The 19455-nt window shown below is 38.8% G+C and overlaps 2 protein-coding genes across 2 annotated transcripts in view; one reads left to right on the plus strand and one right to left on the minus strand.

The window, feature by feature from the left end:
* Positions 1-3605, plus strand: part of LOC308696719 (uncharacterized protein) — a gene marked incomplete at its 3' end in the record, with an annotated part of 9004 nt that extends 5399 nt beyond the window's left edge. Inside the window, exon 6 of the mRNA XM_081375611.1 lies at positions 3598-3605. Coding sequence (XP_081231737.1) covers positions 3598-3605 — 8 coding nt within the window. The remainder of the gene's footprint in view (positions 1-3597) is intronic.
* Positions 3606-3941: 336 nt separating this feature from the next.
* The window catches only part of pard3ab (par-3 family cell polarity regulator alpha, b), a gene marked incomplete at its 3' end in the record, with an annotated part of 60836 nt that continues 45322 nt past the window's right edge, over positions 3942-19455 (minus strand). The window contains exons 12-22 of the mRNA XM_081375612.1: positions 19010-19045; positions 17054-17242; positions 16131-16301; positions 15217-15367; positions 11432-11615; positions 11056-11198; positions 8900-8944; positions 7648-7878; positions 7283-7502; positions 5027-5134; positions 3942-4185 (exon numbers count right to left, since the gene is read on the minus strand). Of these exons, the coding sequence (XP_081231738.1) occupies positions 3942-4185; positions 5027-5134; positions 7283-7502; positions 7648-7878; positions 8900-8944; positions 11056-11198; positions 11432-11615; positions 15217-15367; positions 16131-16301; positions 17054-17242; positions 19010-19045 (1722 nt within the window). The remainder of the gene's footprint in view (positions 4186-5026; positions 5135-7282; positions 7503-7647; positions 7879-8899; positions 8945-11055; positions 11199-11431; positions 11616-15216; positions 15368-16130; positions 16302-17053; positions 17243-19009; positions 19046-19455) is intronic.

The following is a 19455-nucleotide window of genomic DNA, read 5'->3' on the forward strand; positions in this document are numbered from 1 at the left end:
GTTAGAGCATAAATAATATCTGTAAAATTATAAAGCTCAAAGTTCAATGCCAAGCGAGATATTTTATTTAACAGAAGTTGACTACAAAAAACGGCTCGATTGGACTACACCCCTCTACATCCTGCATTAGTGACATCACCAGAACCGTTTCTTGACTAACCTCCGCCCACAGGAATGCTCCCTCAACTCTACTGGCTACTTGCGCACTTCTTATAACTTAGCCTACTGTGTTTACTCAGCTCTTACGGTGATTTTCTGAAGTAAAACTGACGCTTCATGTTTTGTGTGGTGTACAATAAACTTTATTAAACTCATCAGTACATGTTTGATCATCATTCAGACAGCAGACTTGTAGGCTATTAATAAATAATGGATACATAGCCTACAAGCAGATGACAAATACGTTATAATAACCGTAATTAAACTACTAAACCATACCTGTTTCATCTCTATACAGCACTCTGACTCTGTAGGCATTATTGTCCGACTCGAAATGAACGCCGTTACTGAGAGTTTCTGATATTATCATCATTCCGTGAGATAAATTTTTCCTGACAGACTGAGCACGAGCTCATGAAGCTCCGCCCCCTGGGTCGTCCAGCTGCACCTCATTTGCATTTAAAGGGGACACACTGAAACGGCTCGTTTTTCTGAGCCCCAAAAAATGTCAATTTAAACATGCTGTAAAAAATTATCTGTTGGGTATTTTGAGCTCAAACTTCACATACACACTCTGGGGACATCAGAGACTTATTTTACATCTTGTGAAAAGGGGCATAGAACGGGACCTTTAAAAGGGTTTGTCCATAAAGACAATTTTCCAATTTTGTTATTAAAGGATATACAAAAATACATGTATTTTACCCGTATTTTCTGAGTACGGTTGGTTATGCACTACTTGCCTATGGGGTGTGAAACAGGCCTAAGCTGCAAAAACGATTATTTCAGAAGTCATTGCGATACTTTTACGCCTACTTTTACATACAAGATCTATTAATATTTAACAACTCAGCCCATTCTGTTTAAAGGGATAGTTCACACAAGACTGAAAGTTCTGTCATTATTTACTGTTCTTAACCTGTATGCCTTTCTTTCTTCTGTAAAACATAAAAGCAGATATTTTGAGAATATCTGAATAATATTTTTTGTGTTCTTTGGTTCTCAATACATTTTTACAGAACTTTCATTTTTGGGTGAACTATCTCTTGAAAATACTGTGAACTACACTGTACACATTCGGAGTACAGTCAATCAGAAGTCAAGCAAAAGCAAATCAAGTCTTAAATGTACAGAAGCACAAACAGCTTATTCAAACCTAAAGGTCAGAGGGTACTGTAGACAACAATCAGGAAAAAAAAAAACCTTGACTAACATTTTCCACTCAACTTGAGAGAGAGAGAGAAAAGAAATGTGTAGAATATGTTGTTTTTAACTGAAATCAATATATTTAAAAACCTACATAGGTGGCATTTCCTTACAGTGGCACATCTGAATTTCGCTACCACTCATTGCTCTCCTCTTTACTCATTTATTTCTTTTAATTAGCAGTGGTGTCACACTCTCTTTACCCATCTATAAGCTGTGAGTTTGTTTCTGACGCTTTGGTTTTTCTTAATCCCAGCTTTTTTTTTCCACGCAGCGTGCCAGGGAATGCTGATAATGAGCTTAAACTTGTGTGTGTGTGCATGTGTGTGTGTGTGAGTTCTCAGCGTGAATGCTGTGGGATTAGTCAGATGTTTACCCTCTGTGTGCGTTTGGCTGCTTTAATTGGCCTCTGCAACGTTCATTCTTTAAAATTCCCTACAGGGCTCACAGTCAACTCAGCAAGAGTACACAAACACACACACACACACTAAAGATCGGCAGGAGAAGGGAGGAATGTTGATTACACAGGGTGGTGGGAGACCAGAGACATGGACAGCGGCCCCATGGTCATCAGCTCAGATGTGAACAGCAAGGGCTCAGATATCCTTGCTCATAAAAACAGAGAGAAAAAAACCTACATAAATGGTGTGTGTGTGCGCACGTTGTCGCTCTCTGACTCAAATCTAAGAAGTCAATTTAATAAAACCTGAGAGAATCAAATCCCAGCTCAGAGAGGAGGGGTCAGGAGTGGAAATGAATAAGAGAGATTGAGTTTAATTCATTTAAACAGCCCGTCTTACACACACACACACGCACACACACACAGCGCAAGGCATTCATCCCTCTTATTTTCTCTGATCCTTCCATTAACAATAAAATCCTCAGAGTGAGTCAAGAAAAAAAAAAAAACATACCCAACAGATCACAATAACAGAGATTAAACAGATTACGAGTCGAAGATCACAAACACACGTTCAAACAAAGCCGCATGCAGTCTGGTGGGTGGACAGAGACCCCAGAGAGAGAGATATTTATAATTGAACTCACACCTTCAGACATCAGCCACTGCTCTGATCTCCACACACTCCACATATATATACATACAACGGACAAAGAGAGAGAGATATATAGAGAACCTTTTAGTATGCACAAACATCTCCTAAGACTCCTCACCTTGCATCTTAATGCATCATTACACCACAACTGGACTTGAACTGGGTTGGTTTGTGTGTGTATAAGCCCTTTATCAGGCTTCAAAAAGTAGTTCTGCTGACTGAACAGATATATTTCTCATTTACGTAAACGTTCTGCACTGATGGACTTAAACCATACTGCAGCTGACAGCCAGAACGCTGCAACGCTCTGATTTCTAGGTCAGATGCTCGGTATATGTGTGTGTGTACATGTGTGTCCAGCTAAAGCAGTTACATTGTAAAAATGAGACTATTATAGTTGGATTTCCACTGTGACCTCTTTAACCTCTTTCTCTGGCGTTGTCCTGAGAGTTTAGAAACTAACTGATGCCTCCAGATTGCTCATGTTCCGGACCCAACTGTGCATTTCAATGGTTTACACAATACAAGTTTACTCAAGAAAAAGGACTTGGTCTGAAACTAGCCAAAGTCTCTTCTGTGAAATGTGTGAATGTGTGCGCTTTAGTTTAGGGTCTGAAAATGTGGGGAAAAAAAACAACTTGCAGGAGTCCTCCACTAGAAAAAAAGTTTAATAAATGTATGAAAAATGTTTTAATCTAAAATCTAAAAAGTTGTGTGCATAATGCTGATGCAAAAAATAAATCAATAAAATAATTAAAGCTGAATAAAAAACAAGAAACATGTTTCTGTACAACCTTATCTAAAATGCTGCACTCATTGTCTCATTCTCAATGTTTATGGAGGATGTAGAATGATTAAAAGATTTAAATAAAAGATTAATGCCAATGTCATCATATTTCCATTATATGACATACCAGCTTCAATTAGCCTAAATATCCTAAAACATCACATCAGGCTTTTCAGACTGCCACAGCAACAACAACTTGGTTTTAACTAAAATGACCTGACAGTTTGAAATAAAGCTGATTGGCTGAAACCCAGAAAGCAGGAAGCTGTAAGATCACTATATATGCTATTCTGTTTGCACACACACACACACAAACAATGGTCTCTAAAGACCATAAAAGCACACCCACCCACACATTGTGCCCCCTTTAAGATCCCCTTCCCTCTGCAGATTTGTGAAAATAATTCCCACAGTCCCATTTTCTGCATCTCTGTGGAATGACACCCACTTCCTGTTCCCTGAGGGTTCTTACAGGAAGTGGCCTTCCTGTCTCTCTCCGCCTGTGTTTGTTTTAGTCTCAGAAAAAACATGCAACCCTCACACAACCCAAACAAAACATTCTCACAAAATTGGGTTTTATGAAAGCCCTCGAGAATACTTTCAACACTTTATACAACTTAAGGAGATTCATCTCAGACAGAGTGTTTAGGATAGCATCTTGACTTCAAAATGGCAGGTTAATCCATTAATAACTCAGGAAGTGGAAGGACTATGATATTTAGAATTGAGTGTCGTTACAGTAAATACCTGTCTGGCGTGGAGGGGTGTCCGTTGCGGCCGTTCTGTTTGTGTGTGTACGGTGAGTCCGGAGGTGTGTGGATCCGATGGTACCCGCCGTGCTCCAGCGAGGCGATGCCGGCGTACGGGGGCTCCTCGGGAGGAAGCGAGGTCAGGGTGGACTGGCTAAAGTCCTGGATCTCAGCATAGTCTCGTTCTCTGGCCTGACGCTGGCGAATCTCTCGCGTTTTAGCCTGGATCCTGCATAACAACATTGAAAAAGCAATAACAGAACACATATTAAAAATAACATAAAAACAAACAAGGAATAACAAATAGAACAGGATGAACGAAACACTAAAAATGACCAAATGAAAAATTTTTTTTTTCCATATTTATGTTGTTCAGTTTGGTACTAACCTAAACACCCGCCACTTGTTATAATGTTTTTTATAAAGTCAATGTTAATTTTGGCATCTTATTTGTTTCTTTTTTTATGTCAGTGTTTTTTGTGTATATTGATGCTTTGACAACACGCTATGCAAATAAACACAAAAGAAGATATTTTGGAAAATGTCCATTTTTTTTGTCCATACAATGAAGATCAGTGGGGTCTCATGTTGTTTTGGACCCCATTGAGAGCTAGTTTCTTCACACAGGACCTAAAAAAACCACCTATATAACCTCCATCAAAAGCAAGATGATGAATGAGCGTACGAGTAGGAGATTAAGAAAGAAATTGAAAGAGTGGTGATATCTCAGCAGGGTCTCACAGGACAGAAGGGAAAACGGGAGGGGGTTCACATGGCAATATTAATAAAACAACATGAACACACACACCTGCAGGCAGGCAAACATACACACAATGAACTTTAAATGACAAACCTATAACACAAACATATAAAAACATATAAAAAGTATCATAGTGCTTTAACAAAACACATTGACAAAACAAACAGGACTCAAACAATCATGAAGGAAGAGGGTTTGAGGAAGTGGGTACGGCTGGCAGGTAAAGTGTCAGGAAATGCCTCTGATTAAAGGCTGATGATGGGGGAGATTAGCACTGACAGTGTGTGTGTGTGTGTGTGTGTCTGTGTACCTCTCTTGTTCTTGTCTCATTCTGCGCATCTCCTCCTCCGATACATGAGTTTCCTCTGGCTTCCACTTTGCACCATCCAAACGCTCGTCCTTACGGTACTTCCCAAACCTTGAAAACACACAAACACATTTCAGGTTGATGAAACGGTTTCAACAACAATTAAAAAGCTTAATTATAAAAAACATAAATCAATTTTTTGGAAGCTGCATTCAAACGCTACTTGGCTCAAAAATACTGAGTATTCAACAAAAATACCCCTTCAATTTTAATGGGCACTTCTCCTTAAAATAAAAGCTCTTAAACCTGTCTGCTCTATTTAAACCGACATTAAAGCTCTTAAACCATCTATTCTAATTCATTTAACAAACTAATCACTGTTTTGCAACTCTGCAAAGCTTTTCTGCAAATCTTTGCTTTATCAAGCATATAGATTCATTATTATTCCGCTGACAAGTGCATGTGAGCTGACTGAGGTGTGTGTGAGAAAGCTGAGTTTTTCAATACGTTTGTATGCGTATGAGTTCTGATATTCGGCAGGGCTCATTAATATGTAGAGCGCTCATTAATATGTAGCAGGTAGCTTTGGCTCAGTGAGGCAGATGACAGCCATTAAAACACTCCACTGCCCCAGAAGCAGTCTAAAATATCAGACTTTTCAAAAATGATTTATCTATTGCTGACAGATTCAAAAACCTTCAAATGAGCTGCGTTCTTGCTCTCTCTCCCCTCTAGTCTTCTCGTATCTCTCTAAATAACTTAATGGAAACTCAAACTTTTCCTCTGTGTCTTAGATTTGACTGTCCATTCTGCCTAGAGCTCAGGAACATACTGTCACTCCACAGAGCACACAAACTCACAGCCCATCAATATTATTCATTATATATCAACCACATTATTATTTTTATTAATAGTACAGGTAATCTAGTTAGATGCATTGCGGTTGACCGTCTATATATACTACTGTTCAAAAGTTTGGGGTCAGTAATTTTTTTTAAAGAAATGTATTCTTTTATTAGGCAAAGATGCATTAAAGTGATATTACACTTATTTGTAATGCTCCAAATCAGCATATTATAATGATTTCTGAAGGATCATGTGACACTGAATACTGGAGTAATGATGCTGAAAATTCAGCTTCGCCATCACAGGAATGAATTAGTATTTAGTATTTTGGTATTTATTTATTTAGAAAGCACCTTTCAGGCTACACAGTAACTCCAAAAGTGCTGTACATTACAAATAATGTAAACAAAAGAATAAATACAATAAAGAAGACAACAGAACACCCACCAATAAAACACCCATTACTGTAAGAGAGAACAGGTATGACTTTAGAAGGCACTTAAAGATGGGGGAGATCTAAACACAAAGGGCAAGTTGTTCCATAATCTTGGGCCAGCGACAGAGAAAGTGCGATCACCCTTCAATTTAAGACGCACTCGGGGAATACTTCAAATTAAAAAATATATTCAAATAGAAAACTTATTTAAAATTGAAATAATATTTCACTGTTATTAATATATTACTGTTTTTACTAGGCTATATTAATGTTATCACACAAATGTGGCCTTGGGCATAAGGGACTTCTTTCAAAAACATTAAAAAAATATTACCGACTAAGTGATTTAAGCACTAAAAATACTCAAATATTGTATAAAATTTAGAATTTTTCTATTAGATATTTTCCATCAACAGTTTTCAGTAATTAATACTAAAAAAAAAAACATTTCTCTTGATTTTCATGCATTCTGGGACTACATAAACTGAAATAGACATTTCATATAGTCTTTTTCATTTATGAGGTAGCATAAGTGAAGTTTGCTAAGGCAACTGCAGCGCATATCTAGAAACCAAGATATTAAAAAATGTAAAGAAACTGTGCTATTTTAAAGACCCTAGCAACCACCTAGCATAGCTCCAGAAACTAGAAGACCCTTGCAACAACATGGCAACAACGGCCCTGCAAATATCCACCTAAGAAATGTGTTGGCAGGATTTGTATGTGCAAACACCACTCATTTCTTAACTCACTTCTTTCACTAGTTTTGTGTTTTCTGCCTATTGTTGGCAATGTCTTTGAGACGGAACATGGTTGCGTCGGTGGGAGGCACACTAGTCTTTTTATTCTATTGTTGGATTTTGAGCTAATTAAGGACATGAAGAAAAAGTGCTCTGGGCTGATCTGCGCTCTTATCATCATTATTCTTAGTCTCTTTTATCTGACACAAAACACTGCTCAGATCTGCTTTTAATTACCTGAACATCTCTCCAAGGCCCTTAAGCATTCCTTTCTTTGTTTTACCCTTCTCTTTCTCTGGCTTCTTTTTGTCCTTCCCCCCTTTTTCTTTCTTCTTGTCGTTTTGAGGCGGGTTGCCATTGATCAGCTGTTGCTCGGTGACGGGAAGCGGAGTGAGATCAGCTACCGTGGAAACCGAATCCCGCCCTGACCGAGAGCTTCCTTCTGTGTCCTCATCCACTACAGGAAGAAAAAGAGAGGGGAAATGCTATTATCAGTCGCAAAAATAAATAAAAAATCAACATCAATTAATCAAATTGGCAGCCGTTATCACTACATCTGCTGAATTTTTGTGTGTGTAAAAACCAATCAGGAGCAGCCGTACATGTGTCCATGCACTCCTCTTCATCTCCATTGGCTGCTGGCTTGTCGTACGATTTGTCGATTGCGGCTCGGAAGCTCTCGTTGCAGCCCCGCCCCCGTATGATGCGTGGCCGCGGCCGGTGAAAGGGCATGTCGCCGTTGAGAGTTACCTCGGCGACAGCCGTCTGTAAACTTTCCAGAGAGCTGGACTTCTTTAGGCCAAGAGATGGGCCAACGTCATGTGAGGAAGAGCCTGAGGAAGAGTTTGTTAGTTAAACCACAAAGTACAATCGAGCAGTTAGCATGCAGTCTGTCAGCACAAATCTCAACCATAACCCAGATAAAAGTTTATTAAAGAGTGTGTGTGTGTGTGTGTGTGTGTGTGTGTGTGTGTGTGTGTGTGTGTGTGTGTGTGTGTGTGTGTGTGTGTGTGTGTGTGTTTCTATTGTATGTAGTCAGCCATGGAAGCAAAGGTGTGTTTCTGTATTAAGTGATGAAGATAAATGAACGTAAATGGAGGACAGTAAAGATTGCCTGAATTTATCTTCATCACGCAGCACAGCCTTACTGAAGCGTGTCAGAGCTCCCCTGCTATTTTAAATATAATACAGCTGTGTGTTTGTAACACTGTAATGTTAAGATCAAATACATTTTCAGAACAAAATGCTTTACAATAAAACTAAAAACTGTTGTGCAGGGCAATAATATATGTAAAGAAGAATATATATAAAATTAACTAAAAGTTTGGGATCAGTATATATATATATATATATATTATTTTTTATATTAATGGTTTTATTCAGCAAGAATGCATTAAATTGATAAAAAATTACAGTAAAGACATTGATAATGTTACAAAAGATTTCTAGATTAGTAAAAGCTTCCACAAAAATATTAAACAGCATTGTTTGCAACATTGATATAAATGTTTCTTGAGTAGCAAAGGAGCATATTAGAATGATTTCTGAAGGATCATGTGACTCTTAAGACTGGAGTAATGATGCTGAAAATACAGATTTGACCACAAGATTAAATGACATATATACATACAGTTATAAAGTATATATATATATATATATATATATATATATATATATATATATATATATATAAAATGTTGCTTAATAGGTGCTAAAATAAACATGTTGTGACAAACAGTTGTGACAAACAGGCCTAGGAAAGTAATCAATGATGAAACACTGAAGAAGAACAGGCAGGGATGTAACAATCATGTAGTGTGGAAAAGAAGTGAGTGTGTAAGTGGTCATGCTTACCTGGGTAGTTCTCTGTGCATTGTGTGAGGTTAATCTCATCAGCCACTGTGTGAGGGGCACACATACATACACATACATTCACAGGATGGTTAGTTTGTCCATTCAACATGCAGCAAGCAACCGGGCAAGTATCACCATCAACAAATCAGACGACAGAAACAATCAGTCAGTGCTCATTAACAAAACCGTGTGTTTCCATAGTGATTCTGCTGAGTCAGAATTACCCCTTTTCTACTGAGACGGTGCCGGTGCCCAAATTGACTTCATTCCATATGTTTCAACCAAAGAAAAGGTAAGAAAAACATGATTCGTATTTGTCTTATTTAACCTGCTGATATTAAATGCAGGAATCACTGACATTATGGACCGAAAACATAATAATGTCATTGTAACAAAGTTACAAACAACTCAAGCTAGACAGCTTTAAAAAATAAAAAATAAGTAGTTCAGCTCTAGAGTCAGTGGAAACACTGAACGGTTTCTCAGAGAAGACTGCAGAACCCTTGTCTGAGCCCTGGCACCGGCTCCATTTCAGTGGTAAAGTGGTAAGTGAGGAACATCCAGCAGAATTGGATCAGTGGAAACAGTGTTCAGATTAGAAAGCACATGCACAAGGGAGACCAATGCAGACTTAGTGACGGTGGATGGTGAATGGTGATGCTCAGAATGAGAGACATTCTGAGAAGTGCTCTTATAAAAGAGAGGAAAGTAACTTGAGCAAATGGATTGAATTTCAGGGTGGGATTTTATCTACTGGGACTGACCTTTAGAGCATCTAGGTCCAAGCAAGGTGTTTGGGAGTGATCTTTAGATAAGGCAAGTATGTCAAACCTCTTGTCTTTGGGACTGACCTTTAGAGTATCTAGGTCCAATCAATGTGTTTGAGATTGACCTTTGGAGTATTTAGGTCCAAGCACTGTGTTGGGAGTTGGGACAGACCCTTAGAGTATAGGTCTAAGTCAGTGGTTCTCAATCCTGGTCCTGGGGACCCACAGCTCTGCACAGTTTGTATGTCTCCCTCATTTAACACACCTGATTCAGATCATCATCTCGTTAGGAAAGAGCTCTATGAACTGAACTGGGAGTGTCAGATAAAGGAGACATATAAACTGTGCAGAGCTGTGGGTCCCCAGGACCAGGATTGAGAACCACTGGTCTAAGTAATGTGCTTTGAGTTGATCTTTAGAGTATTTAAGTCCAAAGACTGTTTTAAGGACTGATGTTTAAAGTATTTAGGTCCAATTACTGTTTTTGAGATTCACCTTTAGAGTTTTTAGGTCCTAGAACACTGTTTGGGAATAATCTGTAGAGTATCTAGGTCCAATCACTGCGTTTGGGACTGACCTTTGCGATATTTATGTCATATTAGTGTTTTTGAGATCGACCTTTAGAGTTTTTATGTCCAAAAACTGTGTTTGGGACTAATCTGTACACTAGAGTATATAGGTCCACCAATTGCTGTGTTTGGGACTGATCTTTAGAGCAGGGGTATTCAATTAAAGATGCAAACGGTCCGGTCTCAATTATTTCCATCCCAGCGGAGGTCCAGACAATACTTTTTTGGAACAGTTATACATTTCAATCGGGCCAGCCATAGCACTTTGTAAAATAAAAAATCCTAACATTCAAAATAAGTAGCCGATCTATCTTTCTGCTCTCTTTGTTGAAATAGCCGCGTCAACTGCAGCTCTTATGGTGTGCTAAACGTCTTCAGCGAGAGAGAGAGAGAGAGAGAGAGAGAGGGAGAGAGAGAGAGAGTGAGAGAGAGAGAGAGAGAGAGAGAGAGAGATAGAGAGAGAGCAATGCGCACGGAACAGAAAGTGCATGAACGAATCGTGTTTGGCTCCAGATAAATATATTGGAGGATGTAGCTCTGAAAGATCATTACTGTAAACGACCCTGAGCGCTTGTGGTGTGAACCGCTCCATGTTTTTATGCACTGCTTTTATGCGACCAAGTCGGGGTCTGGACCACGGTCCGCCATTTGAATACCACTGCTTTAGAGTGTCCCGGTCCAATCGCTGTTTCAAACTGATCTTTAGCTCTGTGCTGTAGGGTTGATGTTTAGAGTAGCTAAGACCAAGCACTGTGTTTTCAAATGGATGTTTAGAGTATCTAGGACCAAGCACTGCGTTTAAGATTGATCTTTAGACTACCTAGGTCCATGCTCTTGGACTTGCGGGTCTTGACGATGTCGAGTTGGCCTGCGTCTCCATACTGCTTGGTGCGTTTCTCAGACATGCTTTGCCTGCCAAAGCCTTCCCTCTGAAACACCCCCTCATCTTTAGCACTGGAAGAGCTGAGGAAGGGATCGAGAAAGAGAGAGACGTTAAATCACAGCACAGTGTCCAGCCCTTGGCCCTGCTCTAATAACAGAGGCTCCTTTGACAAACAAAGGAAAGGCCATGGACTCAATTACTGCAGGAAGATCGTCAGAAGAGTCGGACAGTTGATGCTCAAAATAGAAACAAAGACAATAGATACTTCAATAAATAAATTGCAATACTTTTTAAACTGTCCACTTTTATTTACCTGTCGGGAAGCTCTTGGTCCCAGGGTGGCGGCGGTGGTGTCTCCACAGCGAAACCCATGTCATCGTGTGAACTGGATGACGATTGGTCAGACAACTGGGTGGGGAGAACACGTGGCCTGTCGTCTTCAATTATGACCGTGTCATCCTGAGGCATGTTCACCGTCGGTGAGAGCTGATAATGATCTATAATGAGAGATAAGAGCAGGAAGGGGTGTAGGGACAATCAAATTATGTTATTATTATAAACTAATCAAGTAATTCAGCTAATCCCAATCATGGTGGGGGTTTCATGATGAGCAGATGGTAAAAATAAAGATAACAAAAAAAGTGTAAGTTATAATTTATGCAAAAATAAATCATTCTGAGCAAAGCAGGTCAAAGTCACAGAGAATCAAGAGCAACAATTAATAATTTCTGTTGTACCCTGCACGTAGTGTAATGTACAAATGAAAGACTTTTAAATGCAATCCAGGCTGGGTGCAATTTGCATGACTGCTTTTTCTATATTCGTTTGTGCAGAAACCTTTTGCCTTTTGATTAAATGCAGATAGAAAGTATGCATTTTAGACATGGGAAATAGTTCTGTTATGTTATTTTTAATCTGTTTAGAAATTTCCCACCCTAGTCTAAAATAAAGCCATGAGAAACACTTTGCTTTGCTTATAAGTTTGCTTATAAGTGAAACCGTGTGGGATGAAAATGATCACACAATGCACTACGGTTGGGAACAAAGTGCTTTCTTAAAAAAATACTGGACACAAATGATTCTCTTCATGCCATTTAACTTGATAATAGTTCTTGAGTATCTTTTTCCACTAAACAATGTACTCGAGAAATCGTACACGAGATATCCAAGCAAAACACACATCAATATGTGCCTTTCCTGGGAATCAAACGCATGACCTTGGCATTGCAATCATCCGGCTCTACCAATCTGCTTGCACCACTTTTTTCAGCAGCCTTGGTTCCAGAAGTATTTATTTTCCCAATAGGGACTTTCGTTTAAGTTTTCGTTAAAGCGCTATAAGCCAGAAACCAAAGCACAACATTTTAATTTTTTATTTATTTTATTTTTTAGAAATTTTTTTGTCCAAGGTTAAAGACAGTGTAACTAATTAACATTCCCTAACATTATTTAGGGAAATAACTACAATCCAATGAAGCCTGGCAAATGACAATCAAATAAAAACGACAGAGAAATAAAACTATTGATTTAAAAATGTTGATTGTGTACTGTATACATATTAGTAAAATATGCATATAAAAATATTTAAGGTGTCAAAGAGTGTAGTAACTCCATTATGTCATTTGCAGTGATTCATCGGAGTGGGCAGTCACTAAAGATTTCTTTTGGGCGCAAATTTGTTTGTTGTGATTCTCTGATTGGGGGAGATTTCTTAGCAGAATCATGGGTAAAGTAGTTTTTCACCAGGAACTCTTCTATTAAACATGATTATTTAACAAATAAGTTGTCTGATGTCTTCAACAAAAGCACCTACCACCGATTAACAACCCAGTTGCTCACAGTAGGTCTGTCTTTAAACAATTTATCACTAAAATAAATTCCCTATGGAGAAAACGAAAATGACTTTTACTTTCGAAAGCCAACTTTATCCACTATACCCCTCCACCAAACAAACGTCTCATAATAAGCCAAGTCATCCAAAAAACAATTCAAATTATCATAACATTTGTATAAGAGACATTAACCTGCTGTCTGTTTATAGATAACCTCACCCGTGCAGATGCACACCCAGTCAGCACACAAACTACAACATCCTCCTCCTATTATTGACACACATCTTCTAGGGAGTGTTTGAAAACAGGTCTATAGATAGACAGTCACATTCTGATAGAAGTGAGTCTGTATCTCTCTGCAGGAGGCTTCGAGTAGAGCGAGCTTATGAAAGCCTGTCTGTGTGAGTGTAAATGGATGATATGGTATGAGCATGACTCTGCATATATGGTGAATGGAAAAGCATATGCACTTCTGTATGTGGCACCCTGCTACTGTCATTTCCCATGAGTGGATTCAGTTGTTGACAGGCAGCATAACAGATCCGGCTGGGCGCTCTCTCTCTCTCACACAGAGAGCTCTCAGTGAACCTCCACAGCTCTGCATCTGTTTGTCCAGGGTAACACTCATATGTTTTCTGTTAGACCACATGTTTCTTACACACTGTAGCCCAGAGATGCCAGTTCTTCTTCTGAAACCTGATGCTGTGTTCAAATGTGATCATAGAGAGCATCTGGTGATGGTTAACTTGCAAAATAATGCAAATAATTACTTTCCTGAAAAAAATAATAACGATGCATTCCCCAAACCCAATGTGTTTTAGTTGATCTGAAGACCATAATATATGTACTTATGTGTGTAAATTTTAATAAAATGAGATTCAAGTCTAATTTATATAAATAAATATATAAATAAAGGAAAAGGTTTTATGTATTTGAGGAAAAGTGTCAGTCTAGCATCTGTTGCTGACTCATAGCCTATACTGTCTCAAATAGCTTGTGCTTGGCACTTAGTCTTTAATAACATGAGATTTTGGCCAAATGACAGAAAAAAAACTGAGCGCCCACATAGCTACAGTAAACTTTATAGCCTGTAAGTTTATGAAAACAATGTCATGCACTTACTGCCTCAGATGCATCCGTTCCAAATGCGCATGTCCTAAGTTCTCCATTGAGCTTGATTTTGGTAAAATGTTATTAATATAATGACACATGCAAGTATATATAGTATATCAACTATATTGCCAAAAGTTTTGGGACGTCTGCCTTTACATGCACATAAACTTTAATGACACCCCAATCCTAATCCGTAGGGTTTAATATGGAGTTGGCCCACCCTTTGAAGCTATAACAGCTTCAACTCTTCTGGGAAGGCTTTCCACAAGGTTTAGGAGTGTGTTTATGGGAATTTTCGACCATTCTTCTAGAAGCGCATTTGTGAGGTCAGGCACTGATGTTGGACGAGAAGGCCTGGCTCGCAGTCTCCGCTCTAATTCATCCCAAAGGTGTTCTATCGGGTTGAGGTCAGGACTCTGTGCAGGCCAGTCAAGTTCCTCCACACCAAACTCACTCATCCATGTCATTATGGACCTTGTTTTGTGCGCTGGTGTGCAGTCATGCTGGAACAGAACTGGACCATCCCCAAACTGTTCCCACAAAGTTGGGAGCAATGAAATTGTCCAAAATGTCTTAATATGCTGAAGCATTAAGAGTTCCTTTCACTGGAACTAAGCGGCCAAGCCCAACCCCTGAAAAGCAACCCCACACCATCAAACTTTACACATGGCACAATGCAGTCAGGCAAGTACCGTTCTCCTGGCAACCGCCAAACCCAAACTCGTCCATTGGACTGCCAGACAAAGAAGCGTGATTCGTCACTCCGGAGAACACGTCTCCACTGCTCTAGAGTCCAGTGACGGTGCGCTTTACACCACTGCATCCGACGCTTTGCATTGTACTTGGTGATGTAAGGCTTGGATGCAGCTGCTCGGCCATGGAAACCCAATCCATGAAGCTCCCAACGCACTGTTCTTGAGCTAATCTGAAGGCCACACGAAGTTTGAAGGTCTGTAGCTACTGACTCTGCAGAAAGTTCGACCACTATATACCACTATATATATATATATATATATATATATTAAGTTACTAAATATGCAAGTCTTTTGAAATAAATAAACGTTTAGACATTTTTTAGAGATTTAGAGAGGTTCGGGGCACTTTTCAGCTGGTCAAAAATTACACACTTTAAATTTTAAGTGTTACAACTTACTCATTTTTCGGTTATTTGTGTTGGCTTGCGGCCTCAGGTTGTCATCAAGCCCCTCAATTCCGTATAGCGAGTGTGAGATCCGTCGCTCGTGGTCATCAGGGGACGGGCTCAGGGTCCGCTCTAACCCCCGGGGACTGCATCGGCTCTCACCCTGACAGAATCCAAAAGAACATGAGGAACATCATGATTCAACTAAAGCACACAACCTAGATCATAGATTTATCTTCTCAGAGATGTAATTAACTACTGTGGTTTGCGTTATGGTGACAGAGCAGTCAGAATCAGCTCTGCTGGACTCAAGACTCCTGTCTTGTTCAGACGCAGACACTAGACACTTGACACAATGGGAAAATCTTGTGCATTTATGATTCTGCTCTGGGTGAGACAATTACCATCAGCCGAACAATTTATAACAGCCCAGTGACAGAAAACAGCAAGAGACCATCATAGTTTACCCTTCAGAATTGCAGAAAATACATCTAGAAGGTCCTTGTGGACAAACTTGAGAAATGCAGTGACCTGATTACCTGCTCTTTAAACGGATCAGGCATTCTCTGAAGAAAAAGAAAAAAAGAAAAGAAAACCTCATGCGGACAACCTTAATGTGTGTGTGTGCGCTGAAGTAGAGATGCTCTGAAACGGTGTCTGTTTCTAAATTCAAGGCAAAACTGGACGATTTCAAATGTGAGCCATGACAAAATACGACAGAGAGAGAGAGAGATCTGAGATGCACTGAGATTTATATTCTGAACCAGGTCAAGATGAAAATATTTATTAACATTTTATTTCAACCCAAAACACTAATGAATGTCATTTACATAAGTAATACATTAAGCACTATTCACACATTGACATTCGCATGAACAATGATCAAAGCTTTCAGAACTCCTCAGCTTGACTCTTCTTCTCTTTACCTCGAGGCGTTTGTTGATTCTTCTTGCCACGATCAGCTGAATCATCCCTCGCTTGTTGCCCTCCGTTGACATGGACTTGCGCAGCGTTTCCATGGCGTCCTGGTTTGTCTTCCCTAACAACGACTCCCCATTGACTGCGATTAGCTGATCGTTGACTCGCAGCCTTCCGTCCTACACCAGAGAATGAGATTATGAAGACCATTCATACATCATTCAAGAAATTTAAAATGTAGACTGAGCTACTAATAACAAATAAGACGATGAACACTAACAAGTAAACAATTTATATAACAATATTCAAAAACATTAATAAAATATATACGCTACTGTTCAAAAGTTCAGGGTCGGCAATAAAAAAAAAAAATAATACTTTTATTCAGCAAGGATGCATTAAATTGATCAAAAGCGAGAGTGGAGACATTACAAAAGAATCTTATTTTAAATAAATACTGATCTTTTGAACTCTATTCAAGGAATCATGAAAAAAATTATTAATTTCCATTTCCACTAAAATATTACAGCATAAGTGTTTTCAACATTGATGATAATAAATGTGTCTTGATCACTAAATCAGCATATTAGAATGATTTATGAAGGATCTTGTGACACTGAAGACTGGAGTAATGATGAAAATTTAGCTCTGTCATCACAGGAATAAATTACAATAAAATTGTTATATACAATTAAATTGTAATAATATTTTACAATATTACTGGTTTTACAGCATTTTTGACCAGACCCCAAACTTAAGAACTTAAGTGCTTTTTCATGATGGAAAATAATAATATACAAATATTAAAAACATTATATAAAATAAATTATAAAAAAAATTCCCCCCTCCACAAAATTACCGCAAGGATCATGAAAAAAAGCAGATTTCGACTGGATCTGCTAAAAAAAAACATATTGTGTATACATCTAACCTTACATGCTGCTCCTCCATTGATAATAGACTTGACGAAGATGCCCAGGTCAGCGTGGCTCTCCTTTGACCTGTTACCCTTGACACTGACTCCTAATCCCGCCGAGCCAGAATCACTCAGAGGCACTTCCAATGTCAGGAACTCCCGCGTCCCGTCTGGGGTTAAGACCAGCTCCTCCTCTTCTACCTTCTATAGAGAGAGAGAGAGAAAGAGACACACACCTGTAATTGTCATCTGTAGTTTTGAAGATGAAACAGCCATTTGATTAAGGTCTTAGGTCAAAAACTGGGGAACAAGGACAGCCTGGAGAGAAAGGTTCATTGGAAAAAACATAAATATCTTCATTTTAAGACACTACCATGGGTTTGTGGACTCTGGGGTCGATCACACACTACACATTCGTTGTCCTGAGATTATTTTAAGACATTTTCTCACCCTCAGGTCATTCCGAACCCATTTCTTTCCTCCGTGAAAGACAAAAGGGGAAATCATCAGGAAGCCTCATTGGAAAAGAGTCACCAGTACAATTTTTCAAAATATTCATTTTGTGTCTCACAGAAGAATATTCCTTTTGTGTCTCACATAAAGCAAGTAAATAATGGCATTGGATGACTAGTCATTTTTGAACGAATTATCCATTTAAAACCTGACAGGATAGCAAGTTTCTGTTTGCAGTGAGCAATAGACTTGAAAACACCATGAATCTCTGCACTAGTAGTTTTAGATTTAAGTCATTCTCCTGTCCATTACCGTCACTGACATGCACAGCTGCTACTTTCACCTGCTTTTGAAGGAAATTCAGCATATGTAAATGAGGTGGGGAGGAAAGCCTTTGTGAAAAATGATGCCTGCCAAACCTCTGCTCTCTGATTCAGACACATAGATAATAAACCCATTACGTCTGATGCTCTCCTGACCTCTCCAGTGACTCCCTCATGTTAGCGTCTGCCAGTGTGTGAGTGTATGTGTGGGAGAGAGAGAGCGAGAGAGAGAGATGTGACGGTTTTAACAACCATCTACTGAGTGACTGCTCTAGAAAGTCTATCTTTATTGAGCTTTATTTACCTTCACTTTAATGTAACAACCTCTGACACACACACACACACACACACACACACACACACTTGTGTTCAGAAGGTAATGGATGACTTTCATTTAGTTCTCTCCTGCTCTCTGGACCGGCACTGCTAAAGCAGATCTTATCAGCCTTGAGGGGTTAATGCACAAACAGCGGCGAGTGACAGAAAGAGAAAAACAGACAAAAAGGAGAGAGAGAGGCAGGATGAGCTTTCACACTGACAGTGTTTTTCTGAAGCGAAACAGCTGCGGCTCTATACAGACAAAATGTGATTTGAATTTAAGGTGCACAATAATAATAATCACATAACCAAAAAAAAAAAAAAAATCACAATTAGATGCTTATAAATCAATCAAAAATACTTCACTGAGGAGATCACAGCATGATCTGTCTATTAATAAACCAGAGAGACAGACACAAACAGATTGAGATACATAGAGAGAAAGTGAGTCAGAGTAAAGAGATAGTTCACCCATACATTTTTGAAAATGAAATAATTTAGTCACCTTTTTGGAATCGAAATTAGTAATCAATAAGAATCAGAATTGATAATTAGAATTGAAATTGTTATAATTTAAACGATACCCAACCCTAATGGCAAAAAAAAAAAAACTGTGTGAAAGGATAAAGTCATGAGAGTTTTGGAACAACATGAGAGTGAGTACATGAATTTTCAATACTGGGTGATATATCCTTTAAAGAAAGTGTGCTGGACTGAATCAGGAGTGTTAAAGAGCCTCAGAGACACATGTATGTACCTTAGTGACAACAACTGCACTGAACCTCTCTGTTAACAGTTCCTACATAAGAGAAAAACCTCACCATGTACAGATGTAGAGAATTGTGAGTGTGTGTGAAAATGCTTGTGCAGTTCTTACCCATTCTCTTGTGTTCTGCATCGCTGGTTCTGTGTTCTAAAGAGAGCGAGGGAGGAGAGGACTATGGTAAAACTGCAACTGAAAACCCATGAATGCTTAGAAACAAACACATGCACACATTGCAACCAAAGATGGGTCTTGAAGATCACTCAAACTGGGGTTAATATCAGAGGGTGAATTCAGTTAAATTGGCATTTTGCCTTTAATATGAATGTGAAAAGTGACCCAATTTCCCTGAATTGACCCTTCTAAAACTAAGAGGGAAAACAATGTAGATGTTTTCAAATCAGTAGTAAAATGAAACTAAACACTAAAAAAGAAAAAGCTAAAACTGCAAATAGTAGTTGAAAATCAAGTGAAATAAAATAAGCGAGATAAATAAATAGTCCTCTTTATAGAGTTTTCACTGAAATGCAAATAGAAATGGTGTGAAGAAAATTTGCCTT

The sequence above is a fragment of the Scardinius erythrophthalmus genome (genome assembly GCF_964197995.2).
Source record: "Scardinius erythrophthalmus genome assembly, chromosome: 9".
NCBI classification, from domain to species: domain Eukaryota; kingdom Metazoa; phylum Chordata; class Actinopteri; order Cypriniformes; family Leuciscidae; genus Scardinius; species Scardinius erythrophthalmus.